We start from the raw sequence: 18371 nt of genomic DNA on the forward strand, positions 1-18371 counted from the left end.
ACTTGTAAAAGTGAAAATATAGCAATGAGAAGCTAAATCAGAAAAAGGATCAAAGACCACAGGCTCAATGAAATAAAAGATCTCTATTTCCTTGTTCTGCATATTTTCACTCGTGGGCTGAAAGTCCAGGAGCATCAGAGACATTGCAAGGTAAAGGCAATCTGGGGAGATGGACAGGTAAGAGGAAAGGCTGGGGTTCAAACACTCAGCCAGGCAAGGGAGGGAGCCACAGTGGAAAGTGAGATTCTCGTGCCTCTTCCCTGACCTGCAGCCTGTGTGGTCATTCTGGACAACCATTCTGCTCTGCTCTTCCCATACCCACAGCACCACACAGACAGAGCCCAGTGCTCACTGGAAGCCCTTAGCCTGAACCTCCTACCATGCTTTCTTGCCTTGCAAATTCACCATTTAGGCCACACCCAACACAACCTCTAGGTTCTGTCTCGTTAACACAGAAAGGAAAAAGCCACCTCACTGCCAGGGCAGGATCTACTCCAGCTCCCTCTTCTTATGTGGCTGCTCATCACTGCTGGTCTAGTCTTTTATCCATGTCTAGTGGATTCCATGTTTCCCAGAGGCTACTCCAGACCTTTTCTTCTCTCCTCAAGAGTCCAAATTTGGCCCCTGTCACTTTGGCAAACATCGGCCTGTTTTACTGAGAACATTTATACATTTATAGCAGAAAGAATTCCCTCAACTTTCCTTCCTTAACCTCAAAACTTCCCTTTACCTAATCCCCTCTAGTTCTTGAGCTGGGGTAACACCTGCCTTCTCACCTTTGTTTCTTTCACTTCTCTTTGCATCTTCATTCTCCCCATTGGCACTATTTCCTTTTCCTTTAAGCCTACCTAAAAGGTCACAATTTTCTTATTCTAAAAATAATGAACAAATAAACCAAGACACATTCCCTTGACCCTACTTTCCCTGAGTCCTCCAGGTGACATCAATACCTCTATCTTTTGGATCCCTGAAATACTTCATTTACAGTATACTTATACAAGGTAGCATGATGTCGAGTAGCTTATCTATTTATATGTCTATATTCCCTTTGGAACAGAGGTCTTTGATGAAAAGGTAATAACAGAATAACCAAATTATTAATGATTGGAGAATATCTTACAGGAAGTTAAAGTGGTTTTCTTGTGTGACCATTTTAAGGATTGTTGTCTGCTGCCTGTAAAACTCCTGTATACTCTTAAATACTCTGATTTAGAATAAAGAAAATGCTAATGTGCTTATCTCATAGAGAAAATGAAAAAGAGGTAGTTATGATCTAGTATCTACTTTGGCCTCAAATATTTTAAATTGTCTAGTGAATGTAATACAATCTATATTTAGATCAGCTACTTAGTCATCAACCTTGGTTGTAAAACAGTGGGCCAAGGAGAAATAATATTTATTTGGTTTACAAGAAACATGCTTGGGAAATAAAAATAAAGAAACATGCTTGGCAGATAATGAGGCCAAGTAGAATTCCTCACTTTGAATCATTAAGATATAACCTTCCCAAACAGGTAATATGTTCATATAATAAACTCTAATAAAATAATGTAACAGCAATCTTTGAGAAATTAGAGACTACCAGCTTTATGGCAATCTTTTTCATTAATATTGAGGAAACCCTTGATAAAAACCCTTGATAAAAAAACAGGCCTATATCATAAACGTGCAGTCATAAAAAAGTGAGATGTGAGGGTGCCCTAGACAATGAAATCTGACACAGTTTCATAGTGAAATAAATTAAAAGCCCTGATTTGTTTGGAAAGTATCATAGCATGCAAGTTGTCATTTTCATTTTGGCAAAACTCTGCTTGGAACAAGCTAACGAACCCACAGGCCAGATGTGCAAAGAACATGTGAGGCCACCTAAGGACTGTGTTTTTGATGGCCCCTAAAGTAATGCTGCAGAAAGCACCTGCATAAAAATGGTCCTTTTCAGCTTTCCAGCCGAGGTTTACAGGAAAGACAGTATTACTTAGGAACAAATCCAAGGAACACCCTAGTAGAGAATGTGGAAACATCCCTAAGGAAAGGAAAAGCAAAGCCTCTAGAATTTGACTCGATGACCGGTTAGCCAGGGGTTCACAGAGCAGAGACGAGGTGAAGATTATGGGTAAATAGTCCGACATGAAGCAGCTAATGGTAGTGGCTTCCAGATCTTGCTCTGAGGCTGCAATTACTTATTTGTGGCTTCAGTAAATAACATGTGCTCTCTCATATATGTCCTAGAGGGTGTCTATCAGTAAGACTAACCCCAAACAAAAAAGTAAAAGGAAAAAGCCTGTCTATAGTTATTTAAAGTATACTTTGGCATTTAGGTCCAAACACAAACAAGTATCCAGCAACTATACTTATTCTTAGGAATCTGTTAAATGTGTGCAGGTCAAATGGTAAACTTACGTTACAAGGAGGATTCTATTCCCAGAAAGGAAAAAAAAATCAAAATTCTGCATTATACTTTGAGTTTCAGATACATCATTTAATAATGTATTTCTATTATGGAATGAGGGTCTGTATCCCACCAAAATTCATATGTTGAAATCCTAACTCCTATTTTGATGGCATTAAGAGGTAGGGTCTTTGGAAGTGATTAGGTCATGAGGGTGGAGACCTCATGAATGGGATTAGGGTCCTTAAAGCATTTCTGGAGAGCTCCCTTCTTCTTCCATCATGCACAGACACAAGAAGACACTGTCTATGAACCAGGAAGAAGGCTCTCAAGAGACACCAAATCTGCTGCCACCTTGATCTTGAATTCCTTGGTCTCCAGAAATGTGGGAAACATACTTGGTGTTTAAGCCCCACAGTCTATGGTACTTTTGTTAGCCTGAATGAACTAAGACAATTTTGTTACTCTTGGATTTGTTATTTTTCTTCATGAGTTCACCACCAGTTAAACAAATGAGCATATGATCGGAACTAACAACAAATCACTTTTGGAAGATATACAACTTTCACCTTTGTCAGAATGAACATAAGTTCAGGAAGCCTGTGCTTGCCTCTACAGTATCAGCAACACAAGTTTCTGTTTTCACTTCCCTTCCTTAGAAAGGAAAAAATGCAACAGAATGTTATTAAAACACCTTCAGAAATCTTGCTGAACAAAGATGGTGACTCTACTGAAACGAGGTAACTGGAGGCAGAGCCACTGTGACACAACTCTTCATAGCTGGTCAGCAGACACATGCAAATTACCAGAGTGTAGAGAAAGCAGTGGTCTGCCTGTATCATACAAACATGCAGTCATAAAAAAGTGAGATGTGAGAAAGTCCAGGCTGGCCCGTGAGGGTGCATACAATGATTCTGGACACTGATAACATTTGAAAATAAAATGACGTCACACTGTAAAGAACTAAGTTCAAAGGTCGAAACATACCCTATGGCTCAGAACTCCAGGTTTTCGTCAACTTCAGGTGGATGTACAGTATGGTAAAGATAAACTAATCAAACATTTTTCACCTTCTTGGAAAAGGGAAAATTAAATGTTATTTTGAAAAAAATTCCCTAATGAATGATAAAAGTTAAACAAGAAATAATAAATAGTTTCAACCATTTACTTAAGACAGCAAGAACTCCAAAACCCTTTTGGATCTTGGGCAGCTACGTGAGCTTAGAGTTCTAGAAAGGATTATGTCACACATATCAAAAAGTATTATGGGTAAATTCATTTCATGGCCTATCATAAACTCTTCGCCAGAGGTATGTATGTATTTCAATGTACCTCCTCATGATTTAATGTAATTTTTTTGGTTTGACTGACTCTAGAAGGCCAACTGTGTGGTATTGGAAAGGTTTCCTCTGAATCCTTGCTCTGCCACGTACTGGCTGTCTTTCCTCAGGCCGGTGACTTAACTTCTCTGAATCACATTTTTCTCATTCATATGATTGGGTTACTATCTATTTTGTAGAGTGATTATAGTGATAAGATGTGCTAACTCCTTTATTTGTGAATAAAGTGCCCTGTCCAGTGCCTGGCATGAAGTGACATCCAGGAAAGGCTAGTTCTGCCCTTCCTCTGGTATCAGGTCTAACAAAGGTACTAACACAAAACGCGGCAGGCCCGCTGGCTCCCACCTGTAATCCCAATACTTTGGGAGGCCGAGGAGGGCAGATCACTTGAGGTCAGGAGTTTGAGACCAGCCTGGCCAACATGGTGAAACCCCTTCTCTACTAAAACAAAAAAATTAGCCGGGTGTGGTGGCACATGTCTGTAATCCCAGCTACTCAGGAGGCTGAGGCAGGAGAATTTCTTGAACCCAGGAGGCAGAGGTTGCAGTGAGCTGAGATCGTGCCACAGAAAAAAAAAAAAAAAAAAAAGAGGTCAGGCTTGGTGGCTCATGTCTGTAATCCCAGCACTTTGGGAGGCCGAGGCGGGTGGATCACCTGAGGTCAGAAGTTCGACACCAGTCTGGCCCATATGGTGAAACTCTGTCTGTACTAAAAATACAAAAATTAACCGGATATGACATGACAGGTGCCTGTAATCCCAGCTACTTGGGAGGCTAAGGCACGAGAATCGCTTGAACCTGGGAGGTGAAGGTTGCAGTGAGCCGAGATCACGCCACTGCACTCCAGACTGGGCGACAGAGTGAGACTCCATCTCATGTGACTGGGATAATTTTAAGTTTTCTTATGAAATCTCCCAATGGCAATTTTATTTCAATTTACCTTTTGACTGCCAACATTCAATACTATCAGCTACTTCTGGAAACCTGTCTTCTCAATCTAGGAAAGATGGCATTATCTAGTCTCATGTGACATACAGCTCTTGGTACATGGTAGGAGGACAAATATTTATATAACTAACCACTGATTTTCTCTCTTAATTTCTGTCTCCAACCTGATAGAATTCTTAACTGAAAATAATTGGAAAGTTATAAACTGATGTGGCATTTCTCTTTTATTATCTGTATAGTTCTGCATAGGTGACCACATCAATGTATGTATTTGGTTTAAAATAATTATAAAGACGACACCCAGGGTTTGTTTTGCTGACATGTTCTTCAGACACAACACCGAGTTCATTCTTAGGTTTTGTTTTTAAAGCAGAGAAATAAATGTTTACTGGGAGTAAAAAACAAAAACACCACCAGCACCTTACTTTAGTTTTGCTAAGGCTCTACCTTTTAAAATCTACTATAAATTAATTTAAAATGTCAAATAAGAGGATATATATAAGAATCTTAAACTAACACATATTTTATTAGCTGTTTTGGTGGTTTGAGGCTCCACCTCATCATCATTTAAGACATGAGGTATTTACAAATTTATGGTCAAATAATGTTTCATTCTGTCTCTACTCTTACACTCTCCAAATGTTCACACTTTAAAATTATGAATTAACAGAACATTCTAGGAACATTCTTAATAATACATTATGACCATATCAAGTATGGACAATGTTAGCACGTTCTTAAAGAGTGAGTTATGGCTCCCATAATAACACATGGATAAACCATTGGGTATTACTTGCTTTTCTACAATGTGTTATTGATTCAGTGGAACACTGGGCATTCCATATACTCCTACGCAACACATATATCAATACTCCTCCAGCTACTGCAGGCGGTAGTAAAAGAACGTATGCCTGAGAGTAGGGAGAAACTACATTTATGTACAACTGGCCCATTTAGTATTCATCCCAGTCAGGATCACTAGCTCTCTTTGACGTGGTTCCCCTGCAACCCCCTGACACATTATAAAATCAAAACTTATTTTAAAAAATTGTATTTATTGGTTTTTTTTTTTTATGTAGTTTTTGATCAAAAAGCTTTGGTGTTTCCAAACTCCTAGCCTGTACTAGAACATAATGTTGAAAAACATGTGTGTATAGAATCAAACCAATATAAAGTAATTTTTCCAAAACGGGTAAGGCAGACAGAAGGTGAAGTCATTAAAAACACATGGTCAAAGAGGTCCTCCAAACAGCTTAGAGGAAGGCGGCCCAACGAACACATTTAATCAATATATATTGCTAAAGATAATGGGGAGAGGAAAAGAGAAAAAAAATTCCATGCTTTGCTGATACACAAATATAGGTTTCCCAGGACAGGGGTAGATATGGAATACTGTAATTGAGGAAGTGGTCCAATCTCCCAGAAGGGTCATGCCATCTGACAAAGGTCAAGGGTCACAAAATGGAGGCAGGTACGAAGAGGAAGTTGTAGCGCTGGGTAAATTGCTCTTGGCCCCTCAACAGAGGTTTGAGATTTGGGATTATGATAGGTTCCGTCAGGCAAATAAGTGCTTGCGAGGCATCTAGTCTCACTTAGGGTACAATGCAGAGAGAGGCAGCAAAGTGCTGAATCTGTGTCCAGTCTGTGTTTCAGCACGGGGGTGGGGACATGTAGCAAAGACAGACAAATCCAGGGAAAGGAAGGAAGAGTGGGATAAGGGATATAATTATATAATTTAAAGAGTTTTCTGGATAAAGGCTTTTACCAAAGCCCCCATGGTAATTATTTTAAACCACCACTGAAAGCCTCCTAAACACTTATTTTGACTTTGGTATTAAATATTCTCCAGTGGCAGCAGTGAATGCAGAAGCAAAGCATGCTGGGAGGAACTGGGTAGGCAGACATCCAGTCTCTCTCATTACCTTCAATTCAGCCAGGAAGAGGCTGCTCAGAATACACAACTGGCTTTCTCAAAATAAGCAAATTATAAATCAACAGTTCGGAGAAGGTAACAACTAGGGCCTGTGAGAAATTGTTACCCAGAACCACAGAGAAAGCTAATGTTGGGCCCATTTTCTAAATAATTTAAATTAATTAATGTAAGAAAATAGAAGAATCATGATCTGCCATATTTTCTCAGTGCAAATCCCAAATGCACACAATTTCCATTATTTTATATAGATATATACACACATATATATACGCACATATATACACATACACATATATGCACATATACCCCCCCCACACATATATACGTACATATATATACACACACACACAGTCAATAACATCTTATGTACAGTTGTATTAGCAAAATTAAATATGAGGTCTTTTCAGAATTCCACAATCACAAGATTTGGGCATTGTCATATTCCAGAAGAGTCTCCCTCTTTCAGGGGTTCTGTGGTCCTGGTGGTGAGTGGTAAAGGAGGTAGGAAAATGGGAAAGGGGGATAAGAGTTGGATGGAGAATGAAAATGAAACAAGTTAATAAGTTTGGGAGATAGCTGCTGGAATATTTCTTTCTGCAAATGAGTCACTGCTGCCACTGGAGAAGGTACGGTTATTTAAAACCCAAATCAAACAAAAACAGTTTGGGACTTCAAGCAATCAAGGTTCACATTTAAGATTCCAGCACTCGCTAGCCATGGGAACTCAAAGTCTCTATCTGGAACTGAGACAAACACCACCAGCCCTAAAGGAGCACAGATTACAGATACACCAGGCGTACTGGCACATAGTAGGTTTCCTAAAAACTGCCATTTTATGGGTGTGCTGACTCATCAGAAGGTATTGGTGGCAGAGATGCAAAGAGGGCACAAGACATGGCGTGCGCCCCTCAGAAATGTCAACAAACTTGTGGGGGAGAATGGCAAGGGGGCAGACTAGTTAGATAGCATTTATCTGTAATTCTAGGTCTCAGGGAGCTCTTGGAAGAGTTCAGAAATTTAGCCAAAAATGAGGCAAAGAATATTCAGGGTTGAGGGGCGGAAGAACTTCTCATAACAGACACACTATAAATTTGTGAACAACCTCACTTAAGGTTCTCAGCACAAGCCAGCCTCGCTGAATTTTGTTTAAAAAAAAGGACACATTTAATTCTATGAGCCCAGACAACGGGTTTGATGGAACTTTTTCAACCACGTACTTTGGCTTGCAGCAGACACTGTCTTAAATCCAGGAAAAGGAGAACAGATTATTTGTTCATATGTTATTTTCATTTTTTGGTAATGTTTACACTTTTTACTAACCCATTTATTTCAAATGTAACAAAGTTGGCTTTCTTTACTGAGAGCTACTTGGAGTAAGCAGTGTGCCAGACAATATTTGAACAATCTTTTTGCATTAGGACATTATAAAAAAGTATCTTTGCTTCTGATAGGGATACATTAACACCTTCAAAGTTAAACTTTGATCTTAAAATTTCAAGCCAAAAAGCTGAAACAGCTTTGCTAATGGTAAAAGAAAATTCACAGTACTGAAGCACCAATGCTGGCAGTGGAGGAAAACTCAGTGTGGTTTAAAACTTGCCTAAACTATTTTCAAAGCAATACAAAATATATTGTATGAGACTCATGGGACATATCAAAACAAAACCTGAAGTAGCCCAAATTCTCTTTTTTCCCTTCTTTTCTGGAGTTGAGTCAATAACTTGCTTATTCTGGATTTCTTTCAGAAGCCATTCAACAGTGGCCCGTTCCCAAAACAGTGAGGTCTGTCCTCATAATACATGTAAGTTGAGCTTAAAAGGGTACAGATGACAACTTCAGCCTTTATGTCCTGAATGTCCTATAAGTTATAGTCAAAACTTACATGGTGTTAGAATGTCAAATTCAGCTAGAAAAAAGTTAGCAATTCCATGAAGGGTTTTCTTTTACCACAGTGTTGAAAAATATATATTCTAATGCTTGTTAACTTAATATCCAATGTGGCTAACAATTCATTTTCTGTAAAATATGTAAGTGAAGTGAAACACTGGTATCCATAATCAAACCTACAGCTGGTTTGGGGTCATATTCTCAAATTAAGTAGAGAACTTTAAGTAATTTAAGAGCAGAATGGCTGTTCAAAGTCATCTGTTACATCGGCTAGCAGTGAAGAACTCTCCTCTAGAAATAATACTACTAAAAAAAAAAATGATGATGATGTCCAGCATTGTTTCTAAGTACTTAACAGGTATTGTTGTATTTAATCCTCACAACCCCACCCCTAAATGAGGTGGACATTTTCATTACTCTTGTTTTACAAATGTAGTAGATGAAGGCTAGAAAAACCTATTTGCTTCCCACACTCTGGAATCAAATTCCTTAGATGTATCCCCCAGTGCCGCCGAGCTACCTGAGCTTCGTCCAGTTATCCTTTCTAGATTCTTTATCTGTAAAATGGGCATACTAGTATCTACTTATAACATATAAATTAATAGTTTCAGGTATAAATGTGATTGTCCCTATAAAGTCCTCAATCTAGTACCTGGTACAAAATACACAGAAAGCTGCATTTTCCTGCAGGATCCAAACACTACTTCTCATACATTAGGTGGTGGGTCCTGATCAGGCTGAAGGTGAACATCAACAACAGCAGAGACAATCTAGAAAAACTGCCAGGATGATCAGAAGGAGAGGTGGCAGGGCTTCTCAGGAGTTAAGTTTGGGAACACTGACTGCAAGCTTTTGAGGGTAGGAAATTTACGTCTCCAAACATCATGCCTGTTGATTTAATAAACGTATAGTGTATATTTTCCCTTTCTACCCCACTTTTGTTTTCTAGGAAAGCTTGGCAGTACAGAAAGGAGGATGAAAAATAGAAAAAATGGATTTGAGATGTAGCTCTACCTCTGGGGACAGATCCCACAACTCCTCACATGAAAGAGATGCCAGAAGGAGGAGAGATCAAGGTTAAGGGTATATCACGAGAGACTCAAGACAGTCAATTTTGATAACTCTAAAAAATCTGTTTAAGTCACACAGTTAATGGCTTAAAAAATGATGGCCCCTCCCACCCACTCTAGATTTAGATGAAATTATGGTGAAATCCTGAGCTATCTCAATGAAACATGTCTTCAAAATTTTTCTCCCATAAGAGGAAACTTAGACCAAACCTATACAAAAATATAATATGTTAGGTTGCCTGAAAGTATTTCCAGAGATTTGGAGTTGATGTGCCATGGAGGATATAAATAATATCGCATAAACCCAATCCTTCCAGAACTGTTTCAGTGCATTTTGAAAGAGTTTAATTAGAAATTGGGAGCCAAAGATGGGCCACAGTATGAGATTCTCTAGTGCTTAGCTCACATTCTAGATGTTTCCAGATTTAACAGACAGACTTTAAAAAATTAAAACCAACTAAAAGATATAAAAGAGATGCAAAAGTATCACTAGGTATAAGGGTTTATCATTAATTAGAAGTTTGTTGGGACATTTCCTGGGCATTGCTGTGGAGTTAGAGAAGTAAAATATTCCCCTTTCAAATCAGTATTGAAATTTCTGCCTTTGCAGATGCTTAAAGAAATGTCTTGGCTGGGCACAGTGGCTCATGCCTGTAATCCCAACACTTTGGGAGGCCGAGCTGGGCGGATCAGTTGAGGTCAGGAATTCAAGACCAGCCTGGCCAACATGGTGAAACCCCATCTCTACTAAAAATACAAAAATTAGCTGGGTGTGGTGGTGAATGCCTGTGATCCCAGCTACTCGGGAGGCTGAGTCAGGAGAATCGCTTGAACCCAGAAGGCGGAGGTTGTGGTGAGCTGAGATCGTGCCACTGCACTCCAGCCTGGGTGACAGAGCAAGACTCGGTCTCAAAAACAAAACAAAACAAAACAAAACAAAAACAGAAATCTCATATTGAGAACACAATCAGAACTCCTAGTAAAGTAGTTCACAGCAGCACTATAGAAAGTTATTCAAATTTAAAAAATTATTTATCAGAAATACCTAATAGGTTTTGATCAACTTTAGATGATCCTTAATTACATTTATCCATGAAATTTTTTTCTAAAAAGAAAAAAAAAAATCAAGCTTTCTGCCCAACTCTTTTGCTGATCCTGGCAATTTTACAAGAGCCTGGTGGGTAACTGGGTGAGAACACCTGGCTTTGCTCTTGGACGACATTCTAGCCGGGGCTGCTGCTCTTGCTATGAAAGGAGTCAAGAATGAACCAAGGCAGAAAGACCTGTCAGGTTTCCCTATCAGGTCTGTAGAGTGAGACTTCCATTATGATTGTATTTTCAACTGTAGTTTGGTCTTATGTATTTATTTAAATGTTTTTATTAAAAATGCTGAAGAGCTATTTTTTTTAAGAAGGATACTCATATTGAAACTCAAAAAGAAAAAATTAGAAAGCCCAGTGGAATTTCTTTGGTGGAGATCTAGATTATGGAAGACAAAGATTTCCATTATCATGATCACTAGGAGAAAGGGTTTTCTATCTGAAATTTTAAGAGCTTCAAATATGATACATTATAAAAGTTCAACACAAGAAAAAGAGATTCAGCTTTTGGATTTTATCAGCTTTAGGAACAATATTTTAGTAGAAAATCTGAACAGAAAAATGCTCAATATGTATCACTTATGTGAAAGAGAACCTACAGTTGTAACTTGCCACCTTAGGGAAAAAAGTAAAAGATGAGGAAATAGTATTTTCTTATAACAAAAATGATCACTATGCAAAACAACTTACAAGCTATTGAAATAATATTCTCTCTACAAAATTTTATAACATCTCATTTTTTACATGTGCCATGTACTGTGCTAACTATGCTAATCCTATGCCAAAGGTTACATTCTCCTTACTTTGTAGGCAGCAGAACTGGCTCAGAGAAGCTGATTTTAATTTGCTGACGGTCCCACAGTCAGATTGGGACAGAACTGTGCTCTTCACCCTGTGCTATTTCACAGAATGATTTGAGTGCACTCATTAAAATTGTCACTTGACAAAACACACATTCACATTTCCTAAGACATTATATTCCTAAGTTCATTACTTAAATGCTAATTATTCTTTGTGCTGATAAAATAATTCTATTCACTACTGATCAGTACAATTTGAACACAGATTGGATGCGTTTCATTTCCGTATCAACGAAAAAATAATGATTTACCTACAGGCACTCTAGCACATCTAATGATTTGCCTGAAATCTCAGCCATGGGTTTTATGACACAAGATCGGAAGGAGCTACGCGAAGTGATGTTTCCTTTCCTGCTGAGAAACAAATGAGTACACCGCAGCAGGTCTGACCCTAAACAGTCAGATTTGTAAAGTCACCACTTAACTCCCTGGGAGAAAAGCCTTCCCCAGACAGCAGTGTTAGAATGCCTGGCAGTCTAGAGCTGGACAAATTAGTGTTAATCCATTCAGCCACAGTGTTTGCCTGTGATCTTTAAACTGCTACTTGAACTGCTAAGGAGATTTTTAGCCACTTTACTTAAAAAATATCAGATATGATCAACAACAACCAAATTTAAAACTGATATACTTTTTTTTTTTTTTAAAAAGAAGCCCTTAATTAAAAATTACTCAGTGACTCACTTCTCAAATATTTATAGTGTACTTACTATGTGCTAGGCCATTTGCAGGGCACTGAAAAAGAATGATAAACCAGAAAAGACAGACATAGTTCCTGCTTTTACTGAAATTTAGTATTCAACTTGAGACTCCTACCAATGCTTGCTCTGGTAGAAACAGGTAGTCCAAGTACCTTTGAAGTGTTTATTAATTTTGAGTTACCATCTTAGAAACCTCAAAAATGAAAATAAATGCCAGTGTCTTAACAATACACTGGTACAACACAATGAATATTTTTGCTATTTCACTTCTCTTTCTTGAGATTACTATTCCCTGCTTGATACTTAAAACATTTAAAGAACATGCTTATCCAAGAACTGGAGAAAGATGATGGCAAGAATAAGACAAAAGAAGCAAGGCTACCATATGCTACGGAAGGTAAATGCCCAAAGCCAGACAGAAAGGATACCAGATCAAATGACGCATGGCTTGCCCTGCTTTTGCTTCTGCATCACAGGTCCTGTCTCTGATTTCCTTCAGGTATTAAGAAAAACTGTGCACCACATGTAACCCATGTTACTGACAAAGACATCAACACCATCCCTTCTGCAGTCATTTCTTCACCATCCCTTCCATGCATGTGGCCTCTCAGCTTCGTCAACATCCCTAATTACCAAGATTTTCTCTGTTCTTTGCGTCATAATGACTATTTTAAGAAGTTGTATAATCACCTCTACTGCTCTGTCTTCCACCTAAAATAACAAATAGTCTCCTTTACTTTAATATTAACAGGTCACTTGACCTACATATTATTTTGCTATTTTACACTGTATTCCTAACAAATCTTTCCTCATTTCCCAAATAAAACATCAAGTGATCACAGCCATGAAAAAAGACATCCTAGGAATTTACATTTCATTCCAGAAGTTAGGACATTAAAGAAAGTCTGTCCTACTAGGAATGGTTGTTTTGTGTTGTTCAATAGCTTTCACATTTTTTTAGAAGAGGTAAAATATATATTAATACTGGAAGTTAAAGCAGATGTAAAATGTTTAACATACAGAATACTTGGACATGAGCAAGTTGCAGTCACTCAGCAACCTCTTGACATAATGCTTTTGTAAAACAACTTTTCTGTCTCACAATATTACACAAATCATTTTGCAATTTCTTTTAGCTGTCACAGATGTAAAGCTTGAATCAATTTACATCAATGTGACTCAAAACAGAGTACATTATGTTAAAACAGAACAACAGTGATAAGGTACCTTGAACCTCAGGAAGATAAAATATTTCCATAGCTATCTGAATATAAAATACTATAGCATGAATACATTATTAAAGGAGTTTTAAAAATACATAATTTTACTTACATCAAGAGAGCCTTCATTTATAACAATCATTCCCATGTTCTTCTTCAACAGTTTGCAGGAGTGTCCTGTATCCAAACATAGAGTATATTAAAATTAATTTCTCCAGAGAATATGTAAAGATGTTAAAACAATGATATGTACTATGAAAATATCTAAAGATGATTTTATAATGACTGAGGGCAACCAGTTGTTTTCCAGGTTTGTAGGAAGTTAAACATGAAATGCTCTTGCTTGCCATAGGAGGGATATGCAACAAGTACATCTGGCCTGTTAAGGCTACAAAGACATCTGGAAAAAGATGGTGGTAAGGATTCTCGATGTCCTGAAGCTGACAAATGGATTTGTAATACCCTTCATGATGACCAACATGAAGAGCAAAAGACAGGCCAACGATTGTTTCTAGAAAATAGAATAACAGAACCCTTCTCTAGACACCTAGGGAAGGTGCAGGTGGCTGTCTCTTGGATCCGCTGATCCCATCACCATCTCCCTTCCTGGGAGAATCAGTACATCCTCTACCTTCCTACCCTCTCTTGCTTTGTTGCACTTACTGCAGGGCCAAAATCCTCCCTTTGTTAAATCCAACTTGGCCTACTCTGTACCTGTTTGCTACAGCCGACTGTGTCTAAAGAGGCAACTCTGCTGATGTCATATTTTAAAAATACCATCCTATTTAAAATAATTCCATCTATGTGAGTACACTGCCTTTGTGATCTCATTCCATCTCATGATTTCATGTATCATCTAAATGTTGACCATTCTGAAACTCCTATGTTCAACTCAGCCCTCCTTCCTGAACTCCAGACTCTCATATCCAAGTACTTACTTAACCGCAGACACTTACATAGGAAGTAGGCATTTCCATCATCTCAAAGTCAGCCTACTCAAAAACCAGGCTCCTGACCACACTCCCCCAGCCCCCATCAAGAAAACCTACTTTTCCTTCAGTTTTCATCATTTGGGTTAATGGTAATTCCATCCTTCAGATGCTACGGACAAAAACCTCGAAGTTACCTGATCTGTTTCTTTCTCTCATACTCTACATCTATCAGTCAATCTTGTTGTCTCTACCTTTAAAACACATCAAGAACCCAACCACTTCTTACCATTAAAACACATCAAGAACCCAACCACTTCTTACCCTTTCCCTTGTTACCACCTTGGTCCAAGTCTCCATCATATTTCCCCTGGATTAATGCAATAGCCTATTCACTGGTCTCCCTGATTCTACACTTGCTTCCCTCTGAGTCCATTTTCAGCCTAGCAGCCAGAGTGACTGTTTTTACAGGAAAGTCAGAGCATGTCTTTCCTCTGCTGAGAACCATCAAGTGATGTCCCTGTTTACTTGCAGTAAATGCAGAGTCCTGACAGTGGCCTGGGAGACCCCATCCACCCTGGACACTGCTATGCTGAAGATCTCTTCTGCTACTATTCTTTCTTTTACTTTTGTGCTGTTTCTCTCTGTAACAGAAGACAGCTTTTCTCTAATCATCATGCAACAAGCTCCCTCTCCTCTTTTAGGTTGTTCCTCAGATGTCACCTTCTCAGTAAGTTCTTCCTGACTGCGCTATTTAAAACTGAATTCCTCTGTGCAATGCTCTGTGTTTCCCTCCCATTTTAGTTTTCTTTATAGCAATCATTGATAGCTATTATACTATGTGCTTTTCTAATTTACTTTATTGTGCGTTTCTCTGACTAGTATCTGAGCTCCACAAGGGCAGAGATTTTGGGTTCTTTCGTTCCCTGCTCTGTTCCTTGCACTTAACCAGTACCTGGCACTGTACACACCACAATTATGCTGAATGGGTGAATCTTCCCTAAGTTTTTCTAGGAATCAATCATGGCTCAAGATTCTAAATGTTAAATGTTACCAGAAACCACTACTATACTCTTTTTTCATAGGAACATTCATAATGGTGAACATATCCTGAACTTGACATTTTCCTATTTTCCACATTTACTGCCCTTTATTGCCATATATTTTCTATTTGTAGTCTGTTTTATCATATTTGTGTTTTTAGGTCTCCCAATTTCAATATGTTCTGCATTTCACCATTATTTTCCTTCTCATATATATTCTTTCCATTTTCTCTCTAATAACAGCGATAATTTTTACAATCAAAATTAACAACTTGTGTGGTTTGTAAAGTTCTACTAGTTTTTAAAAAATAAACTGAATTTTCTATTAATAACATCAATTTGCTATAAATTTGAAGTAGAGTTTTATATTTACAGGATATGTTAGGCTGACTGCTAATACTTCTAAAATAAATATTAGCTAAATTTTAAAAAATACACAATATTTTAAAATGGCTTTCTAAAAAATGTGGTTTCATGCTGTGAACTCCTCTAAAATACTTCCTTCAACTTGGGCGGAGTTTTGTATGTAATATATATGATTACTATCAAGAGGATAAATCCATGTCAGGGTTTATAGTGCTCAAGCTACCTACTTTTACTAAATTTGGTGAAAAAACTTTTTTTTCTTTTTTGGCATATTGCTGCTGGTACTACAGGCTTCCAATGCCAAACAACTTTCCCTGTGTAAGATCTCTGTTAGGGACTCAATTGATCTCCCCACCACCATTCATCCCAATTCCTATGCTGAACTCCTAACCGCCAGTGACACTGCATTTGGACATAGTCTTTAAGGAGGTAATTAGGTTTCAATGAGACCATAAGGTTGAGACCTGCTGTGGTCTGAATGTTTGTGTTCCCCCCAAATTCATATGCTGAAACCCAGTCACTAGTATGGTGACAGTAGGAGGTGGGGTCTTTGGGAGATGATTAGGTCATGAGAGCAGAGAGCTCATGAATAGGACTGGTGCCCTTATAAAAGAGGCCTCAGAGGGCTGCCTTGCCCCTTCTACCATGTGAGAACACAGTTAAGAAGGTGCTATCTATGAACCAGAAGGCCAGCGGTCATCAGACACCAAATATGCTGGTGCCTTAACCTTGGGCTTCTCAGCCTTCAGAACGATGAGATATAAATTTGTTGTTTATAAGCCACCCAGCTCGTGGTATTTTGTTATGGCAGCCAGAATGGACTAAGACAGTGCTGTAATGCAATAGGACTGGTGTTTTAGGAGGAAGAGACATAAGGAGTAGTACACAGAAGAGGAGCCACGTGAGGACAGCCGATCTTGAACTTCCAGCTTCTAGAACTGTGTGAAAATAAATTTCTGTTGCCTAAGCCACCCAGTGTGTGATACGCTCTTATGGAAGCCCGAGCTATTATAAACTCTTTCCAAAACATGGGGATTAACATAGTATGAATGCAAATTGGCAACCTTCTTCTTTCCTATTATCTTAAAACAACCTTTGGTCACATAATCAAGTGTCAGTACATAAATCTTCCATAAGCCCAATCTCCAGACAACTGCAGAAATGTTATCCACATGTGCCACTTATGGATGGGAGGCAGAGATGCAAAGGTGAAAAAAGATTGGAATATTCCAATCTTGACATATCAAATCTTTTAGATCTTGAAATGTCTCAAATCCATCTTCTGAACTACATCAACTTATTAAAAAGCACCAACATGTAAAACGTGAACTAGGTGAATTACCGATGTTAATGGCAGTTTCTTGCTTGTCCCCTGTAAGGATCCAGATTTTGATGTCTGCTTTCATTAGTGTTTCTATGGTTTCAGGCACTTGATCTTGTAATTTATCCTCAATGGCTGTTGCTCCAAGTAGCTGAAGATTCTGAAAAAAATTAGTGGTAGAAATTTTTTAAAAATCCATTCATATTCTTTAAAAACAAAAAATTGAAGTGTGTATATGTTTTAAAATCAGAGACTAAATGATAATTCATGGACTTTGGTGTAAATTCCAACTGTCCCATTGAGTTTTCTGAAATATCCTTGACTTTCATGCAGTCTTTAGGCATTACACTGAGGCTCCCTAAAACTGTCTAACCTAACCCCTAAGGTAAGGAACAGATTCTAAAATAAACTTGCATAGAAGGGGAGTAAAATCCAAAGTCAGTTAAAAACAGCCTGGGCACGGTGGCTCACGCCTGTAATCCCAGCACTTTGGGAGGCCAAGGCTGGCGGATCACTTGAGGTCAGGAGCTCGAGACCAGCCTGGCCAACATGGTGAAACCATGTCTCTACTAAAAATACAAGAAAGCAGCTGGGCATGGTGGTGTGTGCCTGTAATTTTAGCTACTCGGGAGGCTGAGGCAGGAGAACCTCTTGAACTGGCGAGGCAGGGGTTGCAGGTGAGCTGAGATCGTGCCACTGCACTCCAGCCTGGGCAAGAGAGCGAGACTCCATCTCAAAAAAAAAAAAAAAAAAAGTCAGTTAAAAAGGACAGGCATTCTAAAAAAAAAAAAAAACCATACAAACAGCTATGGGAGACTACCATAGTGAAGATGCAATCTTGCTGACCTGTTTAAAAACAGTGAGGTTACATGTTAACACTATTAAATTGTAATTTGAAGCAGTGTCAGGAAATGTATACACAATTAGAAACCAAGAGGAAAAGAACAACAAAGTGATAGTATTAGTCTCTGCAAGGAAGAACAAGTTGAATGTTTTTCACATAGTTCCACATTTGTGTAGGGGAAGATCAGACTCAAAGATCTCTTGCTCATTAGATATTGTCTTGTACCATAAGACCAAACACAACCAATGGGCTCTGGGGAAAGCTGTTATTATTTTTATTATTTATTTATTTTGAGATGGAGTCTTGCTCTGTTGCTCAGGCTGAAGTACAGTGGTGCCATCTTGGCTCACCATAACCTCCGCCTCCCAGGTCCAAGTGATTCTCCTGCCTCAGCCTCCAGAGTAGCTTGGATTATAGGTGCGTG

General features: G+C 38.5%; 1 protein-coding gene across 8 annotated transcripts in view; it reads right to left on the bottom strand.

Annotated features, from left to right (window-relative positions):
* The window catches only part of ATP8A1 (ATPase phospholipid transporting 8A1), a 249041-nt gene that overhangs the window by 81819 nt on the left and 148851 nt on the right, over nucleotides 1–18371 (bottom strand). For all 8 annotated transcript variants that reach the window (XM_009447595.5, XM_001150768.6, XM_517167.8 and 5 more), the window contains 2 exons: nucleotides 17125–17263; nucleotides 13557–13621 (listed from right to left, as the gene is read on the bottom strand). In XM_009447595.5, the coding sequence (XP_009445870.3) occupies nucleotides 13557–13621; nucleotides 17125–17263 (204 nt within the window). The remainder of the gene's footprint in view (nucleotides 1–13556; nucleotides 13622–17124; nucleotides 17264–18371) is intronic.

This window comes from Pan troglodytes, chromosome 3 (assembly GCF_028858775.2).
Source record: "Pan troglodytes isolate AG18354 chromosome 3, NHGRI_mPanTro3-v2.0_pri, whole genome shotgun sequence".
Classification (NCBI taxonomy): Eukaryota; Metazoa; Chordata; class Mammalia; order Primates; family Hominidae; genus Pan; species Pan troglodytes.